The 25,698-nt window shown below is 40.7% G+C and overlaps 1 protein-coding gene across 3 annotated transcripts in view; it reads right to left on the minus strand.

Moving 5' to 3' along the window:
* The window catches only part of AGPS (alkylglycerone phosphate synthase), a 48,398-nt gene extending 26,932 nt beyond the window's left edge, over window positions 1-21,466 (minus strand). For 2 of the 3 annotated variants that reach the window (XM_066189860.1, XM_066189861.1), the window contains exons 1-5: window positions 20,988-21,195; window positions 8,688-8,777; window positions 5,004-5,094; window positions 578-698; window positions 422-496 (exon numbers count right to left, since the gene is read on the minus strand). In XM_066189860.1, coding sequence (XP_066045957.1) covers window positions 422-496; window positions 578-698; window positions 5,004-5,094; window positions 8,688-8,777; window positions 20,988-21,181 — 571 coding nt within the window. In that variant the 5' untranslated portion in view covers window positions 21,182-21,195. Of the gene's footprint in view, window positions 1-421; window positions 497-577; window positions 699-5,003; window positions 5,095-8,687; window positions 8,778-20,987; window positions 21,196-21,423 lie in introns of those variants that run through there. The other variant, XM_066189862.1, reaches the window with a different exon arrangement.
* Window positions 21,467-25,698: the final 4,232 nt, after the last annotated feature.

Consider the following 25,698-nt stretch of genomic DNA (forward strand, 5'->3'; position numbering starts at 1 on the left):
TGAAGTACAACATGTAAAGAAAAAAAAGTTCTTCCAATAAAAACATTTCACCATCCTTCTAGCATCATGTACACCTTTAGAACCCATAATTGAGACTGCCATTTTTGACAACTGCTCTCACTGAACATATATGTTCACATTACACCGTGGGTGTTAAGTGGTGAATTCATCTGTCAACATAAACTTCAGCTACATTTAATAATAAATTGACTTCCCCACAAAATGATGGGATTTCACAGACACGACCTGCAGTCCAGATGCTAAACAATCATGATTACCATTCATGAGAAAATTCCTTCAGTTTCTGTAAAGATAAGTGAAGTCAGTGAACCAAGATACACCTTTCCCCTGACTAGAAAGCACAGGAGTTAAGTAAACAATGGCCTCCCAGCCCAGAAGGGAGAAGACAATAAAAACTTACCAGGCCATACAACTATATCAGGAATTCGCTTAAACATTCCTTCCCTGAGTACAAATATCTCGTGTAGGCAGTGACCTGGAACACAAACAATAAGTTACCAAGTTCAAACAAGGAAGCATTGAAAGCAGCACAGTTATACAAATGAAGTTCTCTTACCATGAGCTCTGAATACCCTATCTTCTGCATCCTGGGAATATGAAATTTTAGTGGCTCTAAGATCCTGAAGAAATTCTTCATTTACAACAGATGGAGGTACATCATTAACATTTAAGGATGCCTACAATACAAGAAAAAAAACTCATTAAAGATAGGTTCATTCTTACAGTATTTCTGTACAACAGAAGAAAAACAGGCTAACACTGACTGATGCCCAAACACACCTATTCCAGATCAAAAAGACATCAGTTCTCCTTCACATATTCAAACCACCAATCCAGCCTATCCTACTCTGCACACAAGAAGTTTTATTTCAGTAGCACATTCTTACCTTTCTTTCTCCTGATAAAACTGGAGAAATATATGAGCTTATGAATGCATACTGAACAAATGATCTCTTTTTAAGACTTCCCAAGGTACCAGAATACATACTAAAGCCACTACACACTGCAAATTCTTCTACTTACGGTTCTGTTTTCACTAACCCACTTTCCCTCCTCCCGTCATGTCCTGAAAGTTAAATCCAAATTGAACCAAAGCCTAATCAGAAGTCCAGTGCTAGGCAAAACTAAGAGTGACTGATATAACTTAACTGGCATGCTTTAGGCAGACCTCACCTCTAAGAAAGATTCCATAAAATCCATGTTGAGTCACATACATACAGGTCTTTCCAGAAAGCCTCCATTAAGGTCCCAACCAGCACCTTGGAAAGGTGTTCTCCTTTGAAGAAGCTACATAGGAAATTTTGACATACCAACAGACCTTGAATCAAGATTCCCTAAGTTCAGAGGAAAAACCTCTGCTTAAGATTTTCTAACATCCCATTCTTACAGGTTCTTCCAACAGATGTCTTGTCTGGTACTCTTACAGCTTCTCCAAGGGCAGATCTAACCACTTAACTCTCTTTTCTGAACTCCACTTCCAATTACTGGGCACATAAAAATGTAGTTCCTATGTCAACTTTTTAAACCCACTCAGAGAACAAGAATTCTTTATGAGATCCAGGTTAAAAAAATATTTTGCAGACATTAAGTGTAAGACTTTTATGTGCTTTTAAGATTCCAAAAAGACTGTGCTTTTTTTCTCCTCAAAAATGGAGCAAATATTGGTAATTTCCCTAAAGGAATATGTCTTCTATCACAAATTAAAGAATTCTTTAATTAGATTAAAAGCTTGTCTGATGACTAAAATCTAACCTCTTGACTTTAAGTCTCATTGCTAAAGAAAGTGTTGGTCAAGAATTTTATTTCCTGTTAACAAAGTCCCTCAAGTCTGAGAGCAGAACCAAAAGATTTTTTTACCACCATATCTTTTATTTTAAAAACACTTTCAAAAATCAGGAATTGAACAAAAATTAGTTAAAAGAGTGCAATGCTTTCACACTTCTTCTATTAAATCCTCGCTGGAAAATTAACTGACATCAACCCAAAGAGAAGAATGCGCTTGCACTTTTGCTATAAAGCTCTCATGAATAATTCCAGGCTGCCTAGTGATGCCAGAAAGAACTTGTTTACAGCCCTCCCATCAAAAAGTATTGTGCAGTAATGTTCCACCTAGTCAAAGAAACTTAAAACATCTCTTTGACAAGCTTATCTATGCTTCTTGACAAATACAAAAATAGAATAATAAAATGGAATTCATTTTGCTTTCATCTACTGAAGTTTGCCTGCTACAAATATACTCACACATCTAAGTTTTCTTTCCTAGAAGAGAGTTTTGTCCGTCTTTGCTCTACATAACCTCCCGAGCAGCTGATACTTTTTTCAATATATGTCTTAAGATAAAATCTTAGTATATAGTACCAGTTAACAAGTAAGGAAATTGGAGATTAATAGTCTCCTATCTGCCATAATAGCAGCAGTCTTTTCTGAATGGGTTGAGTCTAAAAGTTGTGAGAGCTGAAGAAGGTAAGATTTAAACTTATCAGGGAAGTTGTATCATTGTGATGGAGTGTCCACCCTACAAAAGAAATGTAAGGTCATGGAGAAATTAAGAGAAGTGACAGGAATAATTCCGAAAGAAATAGCTGCATGAGATGTTCATTACTGATAGCTGACATCATTCACAGGTTCAAGTGGATAGGCAAAAGTTTGGGTTAGAATTTTCATGTGGAACATATGACATAATGAAAATGCACTTTTAACAGTGATTTGACTTCTGGAAGAGGGTATGTGCCATCTTGACTTGCTTTAACGATAATTCTGTACTTATTGAAAAAAGGTGTCAGACAGCTAAAACAAAAAGCCTTTTCTCTCCAATATATTCACCTTGTAACCTACAAATACACAAGCTGAAATTAAGTGTTGTTAGGTGAGAGGCACTCCACAACTGAGACACCTTGATTTTAGGAGCCAGTCACAGTAAACACAATGTAAATCTGATCTTGGACTGCTGCTCTTACTATTCTGCTGTTAATGCACATTCACACAGAGCTGTTTGCTAGCCCAAAGAACTCTGATAGCAACTCAGGAAGCATAATAAACAAACAAATAGGTACCAAATAAAGATCTTTAAATCACTTGTTTTAAGATAAACCCTTGCTAGCTGCGTTTATATTTTAAACTTAAAACTTTTGTTTCTTCATAGATTTCCATAGACAGAATTATTTCATATCAGGTTGAACGCTAAGTGCCTGAAGATCTTTGTTCTCTGTAACACAAACTACTTAACAGCTAAAACAACTTTTTGCAGATGGTTTAAAGCATCTTGATTTTTATAACTCTTCCACAAGTTCTTTTAACCTTTAAGTTTTAATCTTCAAGATTAAAAAGATAATATTTATCTATAAAAATCTTATGCACAGCAGCAAACAAAAATATACCTTTATTTATTCTAATAGAACTTAAATATTTTAAAATTTGCACCCGGAAAGGTAGTCAGGAAACCTATGTATGAAACCTAGGTCTAAACTGCTCTCTACATTAAGTCTGGTCTAAAAAAAGAAACAGTATCAACAGATCTTGAAGATCACAGAAGCAGGTACATTTACTGTTATTAATTAAAACACAAAAGTCACGTGCAACAGGGAACCCTCCAGTCTTACATGACAAAGGCAGGAAGAGATCGGACAGAAAGACAAATGAACCAAGAGATGACTTCCCTACTGCTGCTCCTGTATCCAAGTTTCTTCATGCTTAGGTGACAGCAGAAGTTGAAAACCCAGCACAGCATGACAACCTGAAACACACCTTGGAGTTATGACGGCCATGAAAACTAGGGACCTGCCGCAGTACTTGAGACTAGCTATGAGAAGACCAGGTATATATTGGAGACTCCAAAGAGTCCTATCCCATATCAAGGTCGTCAGTCTGCTTCAGATTACAAGATCATCAAAACCAGAGGGGCACAACAGAAAAGCACTCCACATTGTTGACAGGTATCCTAGGGAGCTGGTAGGCAAGATGTAGTGGAATCAGGGTATTATTAAAAAATCTGTAATTGTCCTTCAATTCTGTTTTGCTCTATCCTTTCTCTTCATGTTAAAAAGGAACAACAGTTCTCAAGACCTCTGTTCACAGCAAGTTAAAGTAGCTGCCAGTTAAGACCAACTCTGATAAACAAAAACACATCCAGATGGATTTTTCAAAATATATTGGCAGATGGAAGATGGCAGATGAAAGAATGTCTTGATGAATAGAAGACTGAAGAAACATTTAAGTTTTCAGGCCCTATGAGATTACCTGCTTCAAAGAAAAGGCAATCTTGAACTCACTCAAGAGATGGGTACAATCATAACCCAAAGCTGAGCTGCTACAGCCAAAGTGCAGCCTGCTTCAAAACTGCTTTAGCAGCTATCTAGTCATGAACCTGAAGCTTCAAAGGGATTCTAATAAGGGAGCCAGGTGTCCTGACTCTAACGTAAGTTACTCTTTCTAAAAAACAAAGTATGTATGACTTACAGAACCCAGAACATTCCCAGTGTGTTACTTTTCTGAAAACATTCAGTTCGATCTTGAGTATTCAGGTAGTCAGTTTTCAGCGCCCAGACATGTAAATAAATTTCCTGTCAAATAAGAACTTTGACATCTTTCAATATACCGAAAACACATCACAGTTTAACTTCCCTGTATTTTCTGTCTCTGTTATAATGAATAACATTGATGTTGTATAAACAATCCCCTCTAAGCTAAAAGTTTCCACAGTCTTGAAATGCAAGCTACAGGCAGGACAAAAAATTCCCTGTGTTGGGAACTTTCATTTCAATAAATGTACTACCAGTTACCCTGAAACCACAAGTCATGCTAAGACATGTAAGGTTTCACACAGTAGTTCTACATCAATTTCTTTTTTTCCCCCAAAAAACTTGGAGGTACTAATACACTATTTTTAAATCAATTATGTGTGACAGCTGAATCATCTTTAACAGTGTGGTCTTGATTATCACCAAGACTAACGTTCAAAGGAACTGGTTCAGCTATTTACTTACTCTAGAGGTAGTTTTGTGCTCCAGACTTGCTCCAAAGGTTTTTTCTATCCATTCCTTAAAAGTTGGTAATACCATACCACCTAATCTGTACCTGAAAAGTCAATATTACACAGGGTCATTTTAAATTAAAAGAATGTATGTCAGATACACTTCTTTCAATTCCATGTATGCACAAACAGAAGTTTTAAATCAAACTCTTTACCTACAAGCCTGCAAGGCTTCCACACATTTTATTTTCCAAGCAACTGCGTATTTCACTGTATGCAACTGTTCTTTACTTCACACAGAATCAAATCATTTGTCAGCATGGTATCACTTTGCTTTGGGCTCAAGGCTTTTCAGTTATCCCACCCCACCACTCTTAAGAAAGGTCTCTCCCTTGCAGTAGTGTAGAAAGCAGCACCAGAGTTTACAAGCCAGTTACAGACAGAGGACACACTGCAAGGTAGTCTCAAACAAACCCATTTCCATACACCTTATGCTTTCAAGGAAACAGAAACAGTATTAGAGGTCCTCTCTTCATCATCAAAATGCATCAGAATCCACCAAGCACTGTAAAATTATTTCCAGCACAAGCTGTTTGTAGAAAGCCTAGCCATGTGACAAATGCAGACTTACAGACAAGGGACAGAGGAGCTGTTTTGGACCATGTGCACCACACGTGAAAACAGGGAAGACTGGGGACACACTGAAAACTGGTAGAAACTACTGCTGATTGTATACATATACACACCTTCAGTATGTGTGCAAAAGTATTGCCAGAAGAGAGGAGGAATAAGATCTTCCTTGGGTATTAAGAGCTTTCAATAGCTGAGAATCCTTACCATTGTTTTCACCTGGGCCACTGCATTACACCTAACTGGCTCTTCCCTCTAAGACCATTCAGTCACTGTAAATCCAGTTATGACCCTGTCCTTCACAGCTGGTGCAACCAACTCTACAGCTGAGTCACCTGTTACACAGAAACACCAATTTTTGTCTCCTCATCTCTACTACCCCCCCAGCTCTTCTACTGACAAACCCCCTACTCTACTCCTAGAACTAAAAGGCTACAACCTTATCTCAAGCGAGACACTTCAGCATGGAAGGCAGTGTACGTACAGTCATTCCTCCTGTGACAGCAGTTACGGTTTCATCATACCCATACAAAAATTGTGTGAACTCTATGAAAAGGAAAGTGCAATAAGCAACGAAAGTTTAATGCATTTGCATCAAGAGCTTGCAATGAAGGCAGAGACCCAGGTGAGCCTGGTGTGCTTTCTTTTCCTACTAAGACCTACCTTCTACTCCTAAGACCTACTTCTTAGTACTGCCAAACTATCACTATAGCTAGTTTGTGAGGGTAACCTTAATCACCTACTCAAAGGACAACTAAAGCTATCAGAAACCCCAAAACTTTTAAGTCAAGACAGAAGTCACAGCATAGAGGAAGTTAATTTACTGCAATGTGTGATTGCCCAGGAAGCAAGAATGTATACACTGATGGTGCAAGAAGCCCCCCAAAAAACACTCCAAAAACCAGCTTTAGTTGCTCTGTCTAGCAAGTATCATCTATCCTTGTGGAGATGGCAGAGTCTGTAATAAAAAGACCATTTGACACACAGTCTGTAGGCAAAGTCAACACGACTTTCATAAAGGGGAATCCTGTTTCACTAATCCTTGGAGATTTATCAGGGTATAAAACCAGAAAGTGAATAACAGGGATACAATGAACATGAAATCCCATACTCCTTTATATTTCCACTGGTGTCCAGCCCAAAAATAATTTAGGAAAACACATTATTACAGTACTGAAGAAAAGGTTCTCCTACAGGCTGAAGGATAAGGTTAAGTTAAGAAGCAAAGGGGAGAGTTTATTAATCACACTGATAAGAACTTAGGACCTTAAAAAAACCTAAGTAGACAAAAAAAAGATGCAAGTTAGGATAATCACAAAAGCTGAAAAAAAAAAAAAAAGCATTATTGTATACTTTGCAGAATCCCACTGGTAGTCAGTATGGCACCTTCACTGATCACATACAACAGCAGCCCATAGGGCTATGCATCAACTGGGCAGGTGTAAGAAAGATGGCAGCTCATCTTTCTGCTGCTCTGTAGAACACTGCTGTATCCACACCCTGAGCGCTGCACCCAGTTTTTGTCCCTATCTCCAGAAGAATCCAGTGGAGCTGGAGAGGGTGCAGAGAACAACTGTAAAGACCAAAGGGCCTTACAGGCAGAGACTGAAGGGCCCAGGACTCCACAAGCATGGAGAGAAAATGCAAGAGAGGATATGACTGAGTCTGATAAATCGATAACACAGTAGATAGGCTGAAGAACTATCATTCACCTAGTCTTGCAAAACAGTAAGGGATACTTGTTCCAAAACACAAGGACTTTACACAGCAACAACCTCAAACTTGCTGCCACTGGGTGCTGCATAGGCAGGTGTGAGGTTATTAGAGAAATTTATGGACAACAGACCAGTAAATGGCTACTGAAAGAATCTACACCACCTATGCATATGCTTATTCTCTTATTTTCACTTCAAACACTCTTCTTTTACCACTGTGGCAAACTATTCCATAGAAACTATACTGGTGTGGCCCAACCAGGTATTCCTAATGTTATCTCTCAGAGACAGAGAGAGTGTGGATGTGGGAAAAACACCATTCTAGAACAGCAACTGGTACATATCAGTGACACAGCAGTCAAGGACCCTTGATGCTTCCTCCTGAAAAAAACCCAGAAGTCCTGACCTTTATCTTTTTTCTTGTTTAGTGTGCTTTGATTTTCTGTACAGCACCTCCCTAAATATTATACAGTGAAACGGCCTATACAAGGCTTTGCATTTTAATTTGGGCCTGGAAATCAAGAAATCAGCAACTGAAGTGCTCAAGATCCCAGTTAGGTTTTTGCAGCTTTCACTCAAACTAATTCATGCTAGTTTACAGACTGAAAGACTAGGAAGGAATTTTTAGGAAAGACAGAATTTTATTTCTCTTCTCCATTCTTTTGTTTTTAACTCTTATGAAAAGTGTATCTTTTAAACCAGGGAAGAGACTGCAAGGTTACTTTCCACTCAGGAAGAAAAAAGAACCCAAACCAATAAGACAGTGACAGGTTTAAATTCCACTGGAACAAAATTAGGAGATCCCCAAGTAGACTACATTTTAATGTCTTATCTCAAAAAATGTATTTCCCAGAAAAACAAGCTTGCTGCACAAAGGGTTAAAGGGGAATAAATCAGAAGTGGTGCCACTACACAACAAACATACAATTCAAGAGCAGTTTTTATTTTTAAGTTCAGAGGATGAAGTAGCTCCATGCACAGTGGTTACGAAACACAAAACAAAGTGGAAATTTAATAAAGCAACTAGTTGATGCGCAAGATTCTCAAAACTGCACCGACATGCTGCATGTTATCTAAAGCTTTAGAACATGGTGTAGATTCTCAGTGTGATTTCATTAACCACAGATTATATGAAGATACAGAGAAGACTCACATTTTTAATAAACATTTCAATAAGCCACACGGTCCATTTTACTATGTCAGACTCCTGTGTATAGACTTCGATAAACCTGTTAAATGCAGAATAACCTAATCTATGAAATGAAGCAACCTCTTAACTGTACTGTGCAGCTTATAAACTATTTTCAAATAAACTACTAAAGATACTTAAGTTACATAAATTTTCAACTTACCTTTTTCCTGTGAATTCTGCTTGACCTTTCTTATTGAAGATGAATTTGGAGTCATTATATCCCCATCCATTCCACTTCAAAAGTTCTTGCCTTTAAGGGAGAAAAATATTTGAGTAACAATTTTAGCATATTGCAGATCCAAAATGATTTTCCGTTATATGGTTTTGGAAAAAAGTCTTATCAGACAGGAAGCAAGTACATATCAAAAGTGCATAGCTTAGAGCCAAAAGAAATTCTGAAACCACAACCATTACTCCTTCCAATTGCATCCTATGACTTGAAAGACAAGATGCTCTATAAAAACAACCGCCAGCTTAAGTCATTGCATGCTAAATTGAATCATAGAATCATTAAGGTTGGGAAAGACTTTTAAGATCATTATGTCCAACCTTTCACCAAACACCACCAGGCCAACTAAACCACAGCACTAAGTGCTTCATCCAATCATTTCCTGAACACTTTCACGGATGATGATCCCACCACCTCCCTTTTTGATGCCTTGGGAAGACTGACTGGAACAGAGACTGGACAGAGCTAGAGAATAAAGTAGGTATTTATTAAAAGGCCTTAAAGGATACACCTTGAGCAGTACAAGAGCCTGGCCAGGGCTACACCCAAGATGGACTTAAAATGGTCACAAAATGGATGGCTGGTCACGAGGTGTTATACTTTTATAAGTTTTGGTCCATCTGCATACTGGGGTTTAACTGTCCAATTACAGCTTCAGATTATGAAGTCCCATCCTTCTTGTTTTCTCTCTTCAGTCCACCATGGTTTATGATTTTAGGCCTGAAGACTTGTAACGGTTGTCCTTGATCTCCAGCAGGAAAGGATTTGTTTTGTCTACCTACTCTGTGAAGAGAGCTTACTAACACTTCATGTGAGGCTCAGAACTGCACCCCTAGGCAGCACAGAATATGAAAACCATGAAAGCTAAAACTTAAAACATCATTTCCCCCAGCGAAGACATTCTCCCTGATGTCCAACCTGAACCTCTCTAGGGCAGCTTGAGGCCATTTCCTCTCATCCTGCATCACCTGTTACCTGGCAGAAGAGACCAACTCCCACCTGGCTACAACCTCTGGACAGGGAGTTGTAGAGAGTGACATGGTCACCCCTGAGCCTCCTTTTCTCAGGCTGAACACCCCCAGCTCCCTCAGTCACGCCTCATCAGACCTGTGCTCCAGACCCTTCCCTAGCTCCACTTCTCTGGACACACTCCAGCCCCTCAATGTCTTTCTTGCTGTGAAGGGCCCAGAACTGCACACAGGATTTGAGGCATGGCCTCACCAGTGCCGAGAACAGGGGGCTGATCACAGCCCTGGTTCTGCTGGCCACACTACTGCCGGTCCAGGCCAGGGTGCCTTTGGCCTTCTTGGCCACTTGGGCACACACTGGCTCACTCCAGCCAGCTGCTGACCAGCACCTGGAGGTCCTTTTCTGCTGGACCACCTTCCAGCCACTCTGCCCCCAGCCTGGAGCAGTACAGGGCTTGTTGGGACTGAAAAGATTTGTTTGTTTTTCTTCTGTGTTAGAGAGAGAGGAGTAGATCACTGGTGATATGGTGATATTTTCCAATTGGCAAGGGTAATGTGTGAAAGATGCTTGGTTTTCACTCTATACATAAACATCGACATACAAATAGATTAACATCTAATTATTTTCAAAATAGAAAAAAGATATTTAGTATTTAAATTTATTTTCTTGACAGAGAATAATGATCTTAGTTGCTTGTCATCACTACTGCAATCCCACAGCATTCTTAACATTCAGTTGATGAGGCACTTTGAGACACATTTGGACTGAAAGTCATAAACAACAAACCCCCAAGAATATGCAAGAGTAACAAATCAAATACAATCAGAATGTGATAGCATAAAACTATCAATATATAAAAACCAAACTCACAACTGCCAAAATACAAGCAGAAAATTGAAAAATCTTAAGCACAACCATATCAGAGGACCTCTTAACTATGATAAAGTCATCAGAACTGTATTAGTGTAAGAATATTTAAGACAAGAAATACACTAATAGTAATTACACATTAATCAAGCTTTACTTTAAAAGTTTGCCATTTATTTACATTACAAATGAAATTACTAACTTAGGAGCTGAATTTTAGTTAAAAGAAATGTATCTCAAAGAAGTCTATCAAAAGATCATTTACCTCCCTGCCCCATATACAGTAAATGTAGCTCTTACTCTTTGACTGCCTAAGAGTAAGATGATCAGGAGGGACCATTTCAAAAAGACCTTGTGATTCAGAGAAAACACTGCCTCAATCACTTTCAGCACCAGCATTACATGCAAGATAACTGTGTGATGATTGATTACCAAAAGTTTTCATTATAAAGATAATACTAACACGGGCTGCTGACATACTATCAGTGTTGTAATTCAACAGACTTGGCTTAAACAAAATCTATTTTCTTCAAACTGCCTATATGCAAGGTTTCAATTAATCAAATGAAAAAAAGCCATGGTTCATGTATTTCATTACAATTGTTTGATTCAGACATTTCAACCTGCCTTTGGCAAATCTGGCACTTAAAGCAAATTTTATCAGCTGCTGAGTACTGAAATGACTCTATACAATTTTGTGAAATAGCCAGTCTACGTTGTTCTTCCATACTGAAGAATTGACTCTAAAATTTCAGACAAAATTAAACTGAGCAGAGCTGTCCAGACAGAGAAGCCTCTTCAGCTGACTCCTTCCTCTGATCCTTACATATGTAGGGTTCACACAGGAAAGACAAGGATCAACTTGTGTTCCATGGCATGGGAATGCTTTACGCTATTGTGCTGTTGTGACAATTATCAAAAGGGGTTCTTAAAGCACATTATGCAGACTTGTCCATTTTTACCCTTATTTCTATGTATGTATATTTATAAATACTGCATATATTTATATGAAGTTCTACAAAGAAACTAAGTCATACCCAGTGCAGCTGCTCCAAGATGAGAAGAAGGTGACACAGCGTTGGCCAGCTGAAGTGATTTTTTTTAAACTAAATGTTCCATTCAAATCCCAATCACTACAGTCTTCCTCAAGGGAATATTTCTCCCTCTGCTGACTGAATGTAGTATCTCTATATACCTGACCTCTGTAGTTTGTAGACTCCTGTAAAGTCAGAACAGACTTGATACTACTAAGCAAGATCGAGGAAGGCTCAAACAGCTTCCCCTCCAAGTTAGAGAGGGAAGTCCTCTTGCAAGGCAGTGCCAAAATAAATATGCCAACAATGATGCATGAAACAGGCCAGAGAAACTACCTGCAAAGCTGGAGACAATCAGAGCAAGACACAAAAGGCCGGGCCCTAAAGAAATTGGTGACATTAGATAAACTGATAATGGCCAGTTCTGAAACTATCATTAGTCCTGATGTCAGTACAGACCAATACTTTCCACAAAACCACAGGCAGGTATTAATTAAGGACAGAAAGACAGCCAGATATGAGGTTTTTCTGCTACACTAACGACATTCCCATCTGCTGGCCTGTTCTAAAGGCCTAATTTCCTAGGTTGGTGTTAAACCACCTGGCACTTTGATCAGGCTCTAAAATACAGAACAGAGTTTAAGAGTTTTAATTCCTATGAGTTTATTTTTGGGTTGAACTATTCTCAAGTAAAATTAAGTAAACAAAGCTTTATTCTGTCAGACAACATAGCTCCCATCATTGGTGTGATGATAATAATTAAATTAAAATCTAAAATAACAGTTTGCATGTTTCTAGAAGAATAGTTGATCCAAACACTTTGGCTACCTTGTAACACAAAGGCAGGAGATTTCACACCATGGGCCGTACTATATCTTGTGGCAGGTACACACCAGATCAAGAAACTTAGGGACCCAATTTTTATATTCAGAACTATACTGAGCAAGTCTGAGATTTCTATCTGGAGACAGGAAGCGTTGTTTTTGAAATGAGTCATCTTACATCTTTCTTTTGTCCCACCACACCAGAGTACTGCCAGTTTAAGAACTGTGGTTTCATTTACGTACTGCAGTTTCTAGTACTTCATGCCTACATGCTACGAACAAGTCTAAGGAAATACTACATATGGCTTCCTAAAAAAGTGAAGCCTAAAGAGGCCAGATCTTAAAAGAAAGGCAGATCAGTCAGCTCTGATTTGTAAATCAGAAGGATTTCTGATTTACAGAAAGGCCTGTAAGGAAGACCAAGCTGTTCAGATCTTCTCGCATTCTCATCTGAAAGGTATGTTCTTCATAAGCAAGAGCAGGTGAACCTCAAGAGAATTACCCTCAGCAGAGAGGAAAGCAGAAGACATTCAGAGGAGATCTCCAAGCCTCTATGACTACAGAGGCAATAGCAGTGTCATAATCATATAACTCAAGACTGAACTTTTTGGAAGATATTAGTTGACACACTATTCAGCCCAGGTGCAAGCAGCTCTGCCAGAAGAAGCCAGGGCAGCGTGCAGCTCTTCCCTAGGTCTGGCTCACTATCCCAGCTCCCCCAAGTAAGGGAAATACACTGTAACACACACTGGCTCTACATTTTCTTGTCTTTCCAGCTGCCACTTGGAAATCAAAATGGTAATTTGACTGTAAGAAACAGAAGGCAAGCAAAGAAAAAAGTCTTTTAAGTGTTGTAACAGCATTCCTCTCTTGGCATTTTTATACTGCCCTTGCACAGCATTATTTATACAGTCACCATTTCTTAGAAAGGACTTTTCACACCCCCACTGCAGCACCAACACTCCCACTGCCCTCTAATGCCTTGGTGCAGCAATCAGAGCTGCCTGCCAGACTAATCTGCATCACGCACCACGTTTACCTTGGCTCTCAAGAACAATCCAAGCTGCGACTGAGCAACCGATGTAGCCTTCTACCTTTCCCAAATTTTTCACTCCCAGTATATCAGTGTTAAGAGAATGTCATTCATCTCATATGCCAGATGAACAGAAACGGCAGAAAGGACTGCTGACCATCTGCAGACTTAAGCACACATTAAAATCTTCCTCCATGTAAAAGTACCCAATGCATCTGATGCTGTCTCTGAGGACTTCAGTTACCTATTGATCTGATGCTGTCTGTATCTGATGCTGTCTCTGAGGACTTCAGTTACCTATTGATCTGCATCTAATACGTACCATCATTATACCTGAACTTTTACAAATTATTTATCTGCTAATACATCAATATTTGGTACCATCTGAAACAAAACTACCCTTGCAGTAATAGCTTCTATCCTCATTCTTCAAAAATTCAAGGATTTGGTTTGTAAGTGTTAAAATAACTAAAACAAAAAAAACCCAACCTGAATACCTTGTATAATATCTCAGTACATCAAAGTATGCTAGAAAGTTTCACGTCCCAGTTTGAAAAAAAAAAGTTGCTCAGTTTGATTTAGTCAAGTGACATGTTCGTGCTACACGTTGTATGTATAGCAAGATGTAATTTACACACCCTTCTGGTTTTCTTCCCAGACTCCTTTCCAAGAATATATAGCCAAGACTCACCAACATTTGACATTATTCTCACTTTAAACTAGATGTTATTTAGTATTGTACCCAAACTGTCTTATTTAAAGACAAAACCTTTCCTATTCAGTACATTGGCTTCAACAAAATGTCAAGCACATTAACTATCTCATTTTAAACAGAAACATGGAATATTTTAGTCAGAAATAGTAGAAACTGACCTTTTAATGTGTATGTATAAAGTAGAAACTTTTTAATGTGTACGTTTATATATATATACATACAAATGAAATTATATTGCCTGAAAGAAAACAAGCCACCAGTGACAATGGATTAACACAATGTGACTAGTTTAAGTGAATTTAAATATTCCACTTTTATTACAATGCCCAACACTAAAATACTAGTTTGACTCACTGGATAAGGATTTTTACAGTCAGGGGGCAGGAGGGTGGCCCATGGCCCACCAGCTAAACTAGTGCTCCTGAAGAATCCAGTCACTCAGCTGGGCAGGCAGAGGCCTTTGGACTACGCTATTTCAACAAACTGTACCTGCCAGCAGAGTTCAAATCTCAGGTTTTAGTGACTGGCACAGTGACTGGATGAAAAAAATTCTCATCTGTCCCACAGGAAGCTGAAGGTTAAGCACAGAGTCTCCCACAGATAGCCAAGGCTTCTTTGGAGAAGCAAGATGAATGCGCAGGTCAGTCCAGCTGGAGAAACGTGACTCAGGTGGAACAAAGCCCAGATGTTCCCATTGGTTTCTCACAATAACCACCAACATCGTCAACTCAATCACCAGGGGATGCTCAGCATTAAAATCACATACACATAAAATATTCACAGGCACTTCTGTTGTACAATGGAAGAACCAGCAGATTCCTGGAAATCAGTTTATAGTGGCAGTTTTACAGGCTACCACACAGGCTTAAGCACCAGTATTTGCCTAATGTAACAGTCTTGCAAGTTGTAGAGCTCACGCAAAACTCAGTGCGTGGGTGCAGTAATACTGAGGCAGTATTATAGTGGTAAGGTGTTATAACATGGCATTACCCAAGGAACAATTTCTCAGAGCCTACCTCAGCCAGACTTTGGGTTACCAACCCAGCCCACCAGGTGGAAATTCAGAACCCTTTCCACACTGCTCTTCCTCTCCCCTGGAGCAGTGCCTCTGTTCAGATTATACAGTCACACTTCTCAACCATGTGACACTACAGAGTTCTTCTGAAGCCAGTAGTAAATTAGCATCAGGTGCCTGAAAGTAAGAAAGAACATGCAGCCCAAGGAATTGTTTCAAGAATGGCTTCACGAAAGCGTCATTTATCTGGAGAGGAATGCCATGCTGCAGGCAAGAGAGTATCTGCTGTGTTTGTCATTCTTACACTTTTTCCCTCTTGGAAGACCTTCCCTGCAGCAAACCTAATACAATTGTTCCCAAGTCTGAAGTCAAATAACAGCTGTTTTATAACCTTAGACACATTCAGGTTCTGTAGTCCACACTTTCAGCTAAGCCCCTGCAGCTGAACATACACTGATTCACATGCTATTCTGTTTGCTGAATACCTAATACAACACAAGCCTGGGTTCATAATTACAGTTTAAACCTATAGTAAGCAGCAAATGCTGACAACCAGATTTTAGGCATAAGACATCAAGGGTTTAGGTACCCAAAAGCAGAGTGCTTTTTATTCTGATATAAAAAGTGTACACTTTCCTTACACACATTCTTAGCCTTGACTACTTCATTACTCTTCATTTCACAACACTGTAATAAACAAAGCCCCAAGGAATAAGGAAATTAGTGTTTCTCTAGTATTCTTCCACAGTAAATAAAATCATTTAGGGCGAATTAAAGATTGAGGAAAGCCAAGACATTATAATCATCCTTCTCAGTAGACACTTGGCCAAATGATGATTCTTATGAAACAGAATACTTTACTAGAAGCTCTCTCTTCCACCTACTCCTTCAGCTGGCACCAGTTTCACTTTTATCTCTGAAGAGACTGCTGTTCTACAAAATGCACACACACACGGCTACTTCCAGGCAGTAACTGAAACAGCACAAAGACATCGGTCCTTTGGGAAGTATTTTCTGAAAGCTCACAAAACCAGGAAATCTGCTTTGCTGTCTCAAAAGAAATAACGAAGGAATCAACTGTCTGCCATTTTTCTGTGCAAGTAAGTCCAGTTCCTGGACACCTTTATACTTGTCCCATTTGCTTTGTAGCAAATACATCACAGCTCAAGAAAACTTCTTGGCCTACACCATTAACCCCGACGATGTTGCACAAAACAGCCCAGTTTTGGATATAACAGAGGTATTGGGCTTGTCCATCACATTCAACCTGCAACTGATTTTTAATAGTCCACATTATTTATTTTCTACAAAGAGGTACAGTAACACTTCAGGGAAGTCCAGTTGACTGCAGTCTCCTACACTACTGATCCCCTGACTTTGCTTCAGCTCAAAGTAGCTTCTAGTCCAATTAATTACTTTAGTCTATTGCATTATCAGATTATTCTAATTCTATTCAGCTTAAATAAACTCATCAAGTTTAAATAAACAGCTATATACATGTTCATTTTCTTGTACATAACAGTTCAGATCTCAGTAGAAATCAAGCAGCTGATCTACAAAAGTCTTTCAGTTTTTGCCATTAACTGTTCCTTCCTTTCATACAATAATCTGTACTAAGCTTCACATATTAAAACACTTCACACTTTCATCTAGGTTCTTTTTCTAAAAAAAATTAGCTAATGAATATATCCCATTAGGCTTACTTGGTATCAAATGGTGAAACGATAAATACCATGTTATTTAAACTCTTATAGTTTTCCTACATTTCATCTTCCTGACATGCAACTACTTGGAGCTATGTGATAGACAGGAATTGCTGTCACATATGAAGTCACTTTTACCATCAGATTATGACACTTTTTTCATGCTAATGTTTTCATGAGAGAATCTTCTTTATCTGTTCCTCAAGTATTAACTTTAACTAACAATTAATTGCTTTGATGCAATCACAGAACCTCCTGTGAACGGCCACACCTTCCTCAATGCAACAGGTTCTTACTCTTCTGATTTCTTAAGACTGCTGAAGTGGCACAAGCCCTTTCCTTCTTCACCCATTTTCATCACCTTAAACTCAGCAGTCAGCTACACCAGGATACAGCTTAGCACCACATGTTGCTTAAACACTTTTCTCTAAAGGATGAAGTCTTTATTATAAAGATCACTCTGAGTATTAGGGGTAAGATACAAAGCCTCTGGGAAGACACTTGTTATATCCAAGTAGCACCAATTCTTTAGGAGTTAACTCATGTTGCTGCACAATGACATCGTAATCGTTAGCAGCAGGAATTGCAAGTGTCTATATGAAGGTTACCCTGAACAACCTGCCTGTGAACTCGACACACAGCAGTCAGCTCGCTACACCACTCATCCCTTAGTTTACCCTGTGTAACAGTATGTCCATAATAATTAAAAGATACTCACAAGCCTCTCTTCATCCCCTAGGAAAGCAGCTTCTACACAGAGAAACAGGATAATCAGGAGATCCTGTCCTGCTTTCTGTTGCTCCAGGACAGAATAAATCTTAAGCCTACAAGCTACTGAGTCAACATTTAGACAAACTAAATCAATTACCCCTTTTAACAAAGAACAAATTGTTGACATTTTGATTTGGTTAAGTTATAGTATACAAGCTGTTCTGATGAGATCAGCATCAGTGCATGCTCCGTCCCCGAGGCACTCTTTCTAGCACACCTAGCAGTTACTGTGGTACAACTCTGTCCTGGGAAGTTGCAGCACCTGACTGCTCCCAAAGCAGCACAAGTTGAACACTCCATGTATACACAGTTATTCTGAAGATTAAGTAAGTTTTCAACTCAAGTTTCACCAGCAAAGTGAGCTTACCAGTCAACAAAAGCCAACAGCATAACATAAAAGGACAGGAAAAGTTATACCACGGAAGAGTTATTTTCCAGCTCAATTGCTTTACCAACTTTTTCAGCATGCCTGTCATCCTCTTAAGGCTTCAACACACATGGTGTAACTATGATTCCATCTTTCACTGCAACGCTCAATTAAAATATTACATTCAAGCCAGGAATGCCACTGAGAAATACCTTTCACAGTACCAAAGATTTCCCTCAAGAGGATACTCAGACAGATATACAGTTGCTTATCTTTTGAGGAATTTTCCCATCTCAAGAACTATAACTTGAAAAAGTAGAAAGTGTATCACAATCTTTGAACACATCAATATGCAAATGCATTGCTCAGTCTTCCAAGGCAAATTCTTATTTGGAAACAAGAATTGGATGAGACCCACAGACTTTCAGTCAATAGCACGTACTCTACATCCTCCCCTCACTGGTGGGAAATAATGTCTGGATAGGATCTCTAACAGTTTGGTCGTTGAACTCCCAACAACAAAGGCATGTTTCTAGAGGTCCCTGTCTACTGACAGAAAAGCAGCCAGAAGAAAAATTCTGTGATCACAGACCTAAAGTACTACAAAGGTTTTTTTCATCAAGGAAAGCCATTTACTTGCAGAAGAAATGCAACATGAGGAGAGTGCACCTAAATCTGCTCTAGTAGCGTGTATAGCTTTGCTACTATTTCAAACACTACAGGAAAGATGCAACTGGTGTAAAGAACAAAAATTTTGCTTAAGGTACTTTTGGCTACAGCTTTGCTAGGAAAAATTAAAGTAACAGTTCAAAAGAGGCAGAAGGGCTGAATCAGCACTCAACAGACAACAAGAAAACAGCATCCAGCTTTGAATTGTCCTAATATTACCAACAAAAGGCATGCACTATCTCTAGGTCAGTTATTTTTGATTTTCCCATCAACCTTCTCAGCCTCACAAATATAATCAGCTCCAGATTAGCTGGGAGTCACTAGAACAAGACCCAGGGATTCATCACTTGCCCCCTATAAATCAGTGTAGGCAACAGAACTTTCTCCTCCACCACTCCAAAACCTGGGTATTATCCTCAAACCTGACTTCAACCAAGATTCTCATATCCTAGCTATACTGAAGTATCAGAATTGTCACATGCAGCATCTTAGGTGTGTTTCAACCGTATCTCAGACGTTCAGACAGAAACTTAAGACAGAGATAAAGCTCCCATTAAGTTTTTCTTTTTTCTACACATACAAAAAGGCTGGGCTCTAAGTACAGCAATCAAATTGTACCTCTGGTGGAGAACAAGCTAAGTTTTCCTGCAGCTCCCTTACACCCCCCCAAAGGGCAAATTTTTATGCTGAGTCCAGATCAAGTTATTTAGAGTGAAAATACTAATCCATTATGATCCTATAGTAAATCCTACTAGGGGGAGCAACGTCAGTAACTTGTAGAAGTACAAGTGTTAAGTTCCTGTATCCTGTAAAGTTCCCAAGCCTGTGTTTCTACAGAGAAGTAGCTATCTTTCAGGTCACAGCCATCTCCACAAAGGTTTGTTTCTCCTGCTCTTCACAGGTGCAATAACTGGCTCCAGAAATTATACAGCAATCCATTTAAAATAAATCCCTGAAAACAGCTAAGCTAGTATTTTTTCAGAAACAGTGATTTCTTCCTAGATTCAAACCAAACAAAAACTCAGTATGGAAGGCAACAACTTCAGAACCCATTTGTCTCAGTAAGCAGCACTGTTTGACACATCTCCTGCACAAGCATCAAATTCCCCTCAATGAGAAAAGCTTTCAAAGCTATTCACAACTGACTGCATGTACACGACATCCCAGTCCTCCCAAAGCAGGCAAGTTCAGCTTGTGACCGTAGGCCACAAATTGCCTGTTAGGAGAATCCAGGCTGTACTTCACCCTCTTTTTGAAAAGGCTGAGAGCAAAGCATGGGCTAAATAGATTTTCCTCAAAGGAGGAGCAGCTCTTCTATTCACTGCTTGCCCAGTCTGCCTCTGGACTGCCTCCATGTGCTAAGAAACTAGTTCCCATCCACAGCTCAGGAGACAACAGGGGGTTGCCTACAACCTAAGCCTTAAAATGCTTATAAGACAGCAAGCCAACACACATAAAGAAAATCCACATCTGAGAAAGGGGGAGCAGTGAAAGAAAGTCACTAAAAACGAATACAAGTCCACCCCAGCAGGAAGGGGGGGGCCTCATGATAATAAGTTCCATGGAACTACATGATGGTAGTTATAATGTATGTAAAATCATAGCATTAAAAAAAAAAATCTAGCAGAAAAAGAAATCCATGAGCCAGTGAAACAACTTTGAACTAGAGAACTTGACTGTCTTCCCTTGGCGTCATGTGACCTGACTCCTTACTACTACAGACAGCAAGAACCAGAAAACATGGTTCATAGCTCTAAAATTATTCATTTCTAAGACACTTTTGTTAGAGCCTAATGTATGAGCACACTCTGCCAACATTCACATGAGCTGAAGGTTTCTGTGATCAGGAGAGGACTGAGAGACCAGACTCAGCTCTTCACATGTGCTGCATTCCTCATTAGAGCAGGCTCACAGTATTTTACAAAAGCAAAACTTCTCCATCACACCCAAAGATGGGGTTAAGATGACCACGAACGACTTTCCGCTTTAACACCGCCCTGCTTACGACGGAGCCAGGTAAGAGGCTGGAGACCACCTCCTTTCGGTGTCCCCCAGTCCCCGCAGCGGCGAGCGGCTTCAGCACATCACCCGCGGCTGGGATCAGCCTCGCCCTCCTCCCCGCCGCTCCTCCCGCCCCGCCGCAGCCCCGCTCCTCCCGCAGAGCCCCCGCGGGCCCTCCCCGGGCCCCGCCGGCCCGCGCCCGTCCCCGGGCGGGAGGAGAGCGCCGTCCGAGCGCGGCAGCCCCGAGCCCGGCCCGCACCCACCGCTTCTTCGGGATGGAGCCGGAGGCCGGCCCGGCGGAGCCGCCCTGCGCCTTGCAGGGGCTGGGGGAGAGCGCTCCCCGCCCCGGGGCCCGCGGCGAGCCCCGCAGGTGCCCGGCGATGATGCGCAGCCGCCGCCGGGCGGAGGACGGGGAGCCGCCGCCGCCTCCCGCTGCCTCCCCGGCCGCGGCCGCCATCGCTTCCGTGTTGTGCCGCGACCGCCGCCGGGTGAGAGGGCGCGCGGGCGGAAGGCGCCGCCCGGCAGCGCCGCCCGCCCCCCGCGCCCCGCGGCCGCTCGCTCCGGGCCCCGCCGGGGCCGCCGCCTCGGCAGCGCGGCCCTTCGGGGGCGAACCGGGGAGAGAGGGGGAGAAAAGGCGGTTATCAGACGCTTCCCTCCTCCCGTGCTGTAATTGCAGCCCCTCTGGGTCGCCGAACAAACCTGAGAGAACGCAAAGGTGTTCTTTAGAGATGAGGATTGCCTAAGTTAATGATGAAATGCTAATTAATGCCAATAGCATAGGTGGGTTACTTAAGAAATAGGTCGGTGAGGTGGCAGATAATCCTACAGGTGTTGCAGATGTTATCATGGGTGTTGATAGGGATACGAGGCCCCTGGTGAGTGTAGGTGCACCTCTGCCTGTGCAACCCGGCTGTCCTGAAGGGAGGATCCGGGTCCCGGCGATCTGCTCCCGCACCAGCCCGCGCCACGGAATGGATGCTGACCGACTGCTGGGAGTGCAGCCCCTTCTCTCTCTGGGATAGCCATCATTGGGCCAATCCTCACAAAAACTGGCTATCCTGACCGTATTTGGGCCCTGTGGGAACATCTGGGATTCACTTTGTAAGATCACTTTGAACTGGCATTTAAAGGGAGATACAGATTTGATGCCAACCCCAGGTGCTTTCTACTACGAATTTGCCTTGATGCACCAGAATGCTTTGGATTGCCACTCAGGAAAGGATGTGAAAGCTGGAAACATTTTAATGTAGAAGAGATGAGGAATTTTTCTATCAGGGAATGAAAAAAAGCTTAACAAACTGAGTCCCTTACAAAAGACTAAGGAAGACAGGTTATCAGTCTTCAAATATGCAAAAACTGCTATGGAGTGAAAGGAAGCAATCAATCTGCCTGCACATCCCAGCTAGGTTGGTGAGAAGTAATGAGCTCAAACTGCAAGATATAACTTCAGTATTAGCATTAGACTACTTTCTAATGGCAGTGGAAATGAAAAACTGTTGTAGTCTGCCTAAGTAGAGAACAAAGTCACCTTTATTAGACAGCGTTAAGAACAGACAACATACATCTATCAGACATACCATTATAAGCAGTTGTGCTCAGGGCAAGGTAATGGGCTAGATGACCTCCTCAGACTAATTCCAGCTTTTCCTCTGTGATATGAAGTATCTCACACTGTTGAAGCCTTCTCAGTTGTCACACAGGACCTACTTTCATGATCAGCTTTTGCCACTGACTGGCACCGACCAGCTTTTTGGTGCTGAGGTGGACTGCTGGGATCTATGTGATGACTGATACCTTCATAATGACATTTTGTCTATCAGCGTTGATTTATTTGTTCATTTCTTCCTCAGATGTTTGTTACATATGTGAAATAAAATCCCTTGAAAACTGATAAAACTTACCCACTTTCAAACTTCTTTTAGGGACCTGTTTCTCCCATGATGCTTCAACATGGTACCGTTCCATTAACTAAGCAGGAAGTTCTCCAGGGAGCAGTATATACTGCACAAGCAGCGGGACTCGGGCTCAGTTCCTTACCTCACATGCAATATTGGTGCTTCTTTGAGTCATAACCCCCCATATCTAAACCAAGGATAACAGTCTCTCCCTAGACAGACTGGTCTGAAGATAAATACACTGTGGACTGTGTGGCAATATAGGACCAACCCCAGTAATGCCTACTGATGAGAAGCAGTTCATAAAAGCCACCCAGGTGTTATTACTCTTTGTTTTGCTTTTATTCTCACCACTGTTAATTGATTTTATGCCCTTTGTGTACTTTGTCTAGAAAATAATCTGCAAGTTTCCTGGGGCAGTGATTGTACTACTTGCAATGGGATCTCAGCCTTAAGTTAGGTTTCTGGTATTAGTGCAACATAAACAGCTGTTGTGGCAGTTTGATAGTTTGGTTATGGAGTTAAACATTCCCCCTGTGAATAATTTGTATACAAGTTTCTGGATTAGCTCATGCATATTCAGACATTTAGCTGTCTGCTGCTGCAGTGGCAGTCTGTAGGGAAGAAACACGGGCCTCAACTGAATTTCCATTCACATTGTTTGCTGAAGCTCTGGATATAGCTGGGGGGACTTTCAGTCACAGTTACCTAAAACTTTCCACATTGCTGAACGCTGCCAAAGAGATACTAAATCCCCTGTAGTAGGCTTCAGATTTTCCTAGAATGTTTTCTTATATCACTTGTAAGGAACAATAATGAGCCCACTGGTCATTTATTTGATTGTAATTGTAGAGCTTCACAGTAAAAAATTGACCTCAACTAGAATCTGGTAAGTAATATTTGTCACCACCACACAACTTATTTCTCAGAAAAGTTCCAAATTAGTTTTTAAGTATTTGTGTGAATGAAGATTTAACTGGGGATGCTAGAGACATGGTGGTATGATTTGTAAGCTATTGAGAGCCTTGTCCTTTGCAAAGCAGAGGAATAGCTAAGTCACACCTTGTTTTTGTGCAAGAGGGGTCTTTTCTTATAATAAGAATGCTAGGCTCCTACCAGCGGTCTGCATGCAATCCCCACTTCCCTTGGAATCTTCATAAAAAGGAGCAGGAACATAATGTCCTGTCAGATTGTGAAGTCACTATTTCTCACTTACCTGATGTGAACCACTGGCATGTTTTCAAAATCTATATTAATTTAACCGTATAATTCATTCTGATAAGTAGTAGTGCTGAGAAGAAAACCTAGGCAACACGATTTTGAAAGTAATAAGTTGTGACAGAAGAGAACTTATATCACTAAAAATACCAGCAGATCTACAATGCAGTAGCTGGAAGTATTCTAATTTTTGTTGAGCCAAAGCAGCAGTCTTTGCCATTCCATGAGCTGTCCTTCCCACAAAACCAAGTGCATCTGTAAGCATAAGTGAGATGTCAGATCAGTGAGACACCTCATGTCATCAAAGGCCTGCATTTCCAGAATTTTGCACATTGGCATCTTGAAGAAACATAATTTTAAAGCCAGTTTACGGTGTAATACAAAATAAAATTGCCAAAGAACTTTAAACTTTCAGAGAGGTCTTCATAACAAGGTGTCTCAGAGTTCCATTGTGCAGTGGTCCCATGGGAGACCACAGAGGGAACATGCTCTCGGGACAAACTCTACACTCCTAGGCAACCTGCACACAGGCTGTGCAAAGAAAAGACTTCCGATAAATCTTCTTGCCTTGAGTGGAGTCCTGCAACAGGCTGTCGAGAATCACCTAATATAGCATGAGAGCCCCTGAGATGTAGGTATCAGATGCAGAAAAAAAACTGATGGGAAGTAGCAACTGTACACACATCTGGGAGGGAAGGTAAAGTACAGTGTTCAACCTAAACTGTAGTAAGAATTTTGAAACATTTCAAAGAAGTTTTATTGAAACGGGAGAAAGTTCCCAGTCCTGGCAGGAAGTGCAGTGCTGTAGTGCTATTTCTTTACTGACAGCAGAAAAATTGTGGAATTCTTTTTGTTTATTTTTCATTTTAAAGTGACACAGCTGTGAGCTACAATTCTTAATTCACCTCACTGCTTTGGAAGGCAACAGAAGAACATTATCGTAATACTAGGCTATGAGAAAATAGACATAAAGAAGCATTTGCCTTCCAGAAAAATGAAAAAGTAGGAACTAATTTTTTCCAGACTCTTTATTTCACGGTGCTGCTTGCAGGGTTTAAACACAAGGAAACACCTATTGAATAAGGCGTGTTTGTTCCAGATGTTCTTGCTTTCTCCAGTTCAACCACTATTAAGATGTGATTGATGTATTATCTAATTATCTAATTATCTAATGTATTAGAACACCTTTTTGTTCTGAACCCCTATACAAAAAGACACCGCCTACAGAAGAGGTGAGGTTTTGGCAGCCCTAGGTTTAGGATGGGTGTGGGACATCCACAGCTGAATCATGGACTCAGAAGAAGCTGTTGAGGCAATAAAAGGGGAGAAAAGGCGTAAGCCCTTGAAATAACCTCTGCATTAGTCATTTTTTCACCAGAAGGAAAAAAAAAAAACCCAAAAACAAGCCTACACGCATTCATGAACATGTCATTCAACACCAAGTCATTCATGCTCTGGGAGGAGTTTTGTTGATATGGAATGGGCCAAGTTTTCCTGAAGTAGCCAATTTCTCTAAGACCTACTTAGGCATTGTGTCACTTTTGTGGAGTCAGCAGAGTCCCTGGGAAAAGGCACTGCAGCCATCCATCAGTCCATTCATCCACCCATCCATGCATCCATCCACCCATCCATCCATCCACTACCAGCTTACAGCACTATGAGCTCAGCTTGTCAGCCTCAGTGCCACAGAAGAAGAAAGGCCCAGGTCTCGGAGCTTAGAGCTATGGATAAGCCTGAAGGACCTCAAGCCATTGGCAAGGATCAGCCTGGATTTGAAAGTTTACACAAGGATAGGAGTGTTAATAGGGAAAAAATTATAAGAGAGAGCATGGGCCAGGAATGAAACCTCTAATTTAGAGAT

Source organism: Chamaea fasciata, unplaced genomic scaffold (assembly GCF_029207755.1).
Source record: "Chamaea fasciata isolate MVZ Bird 193981 ecotype frontalis unplaced genomic scaffold, bChaFas1.0.hap1 SCAF_8, whole genome shotgun sequence".
Classification (NCBI taxonomy): Eukaryota; Metazoa; Chordata; class Aves; order Passeriformes; family Sylviidae; genus Chamaea; species Chamaea fasciata.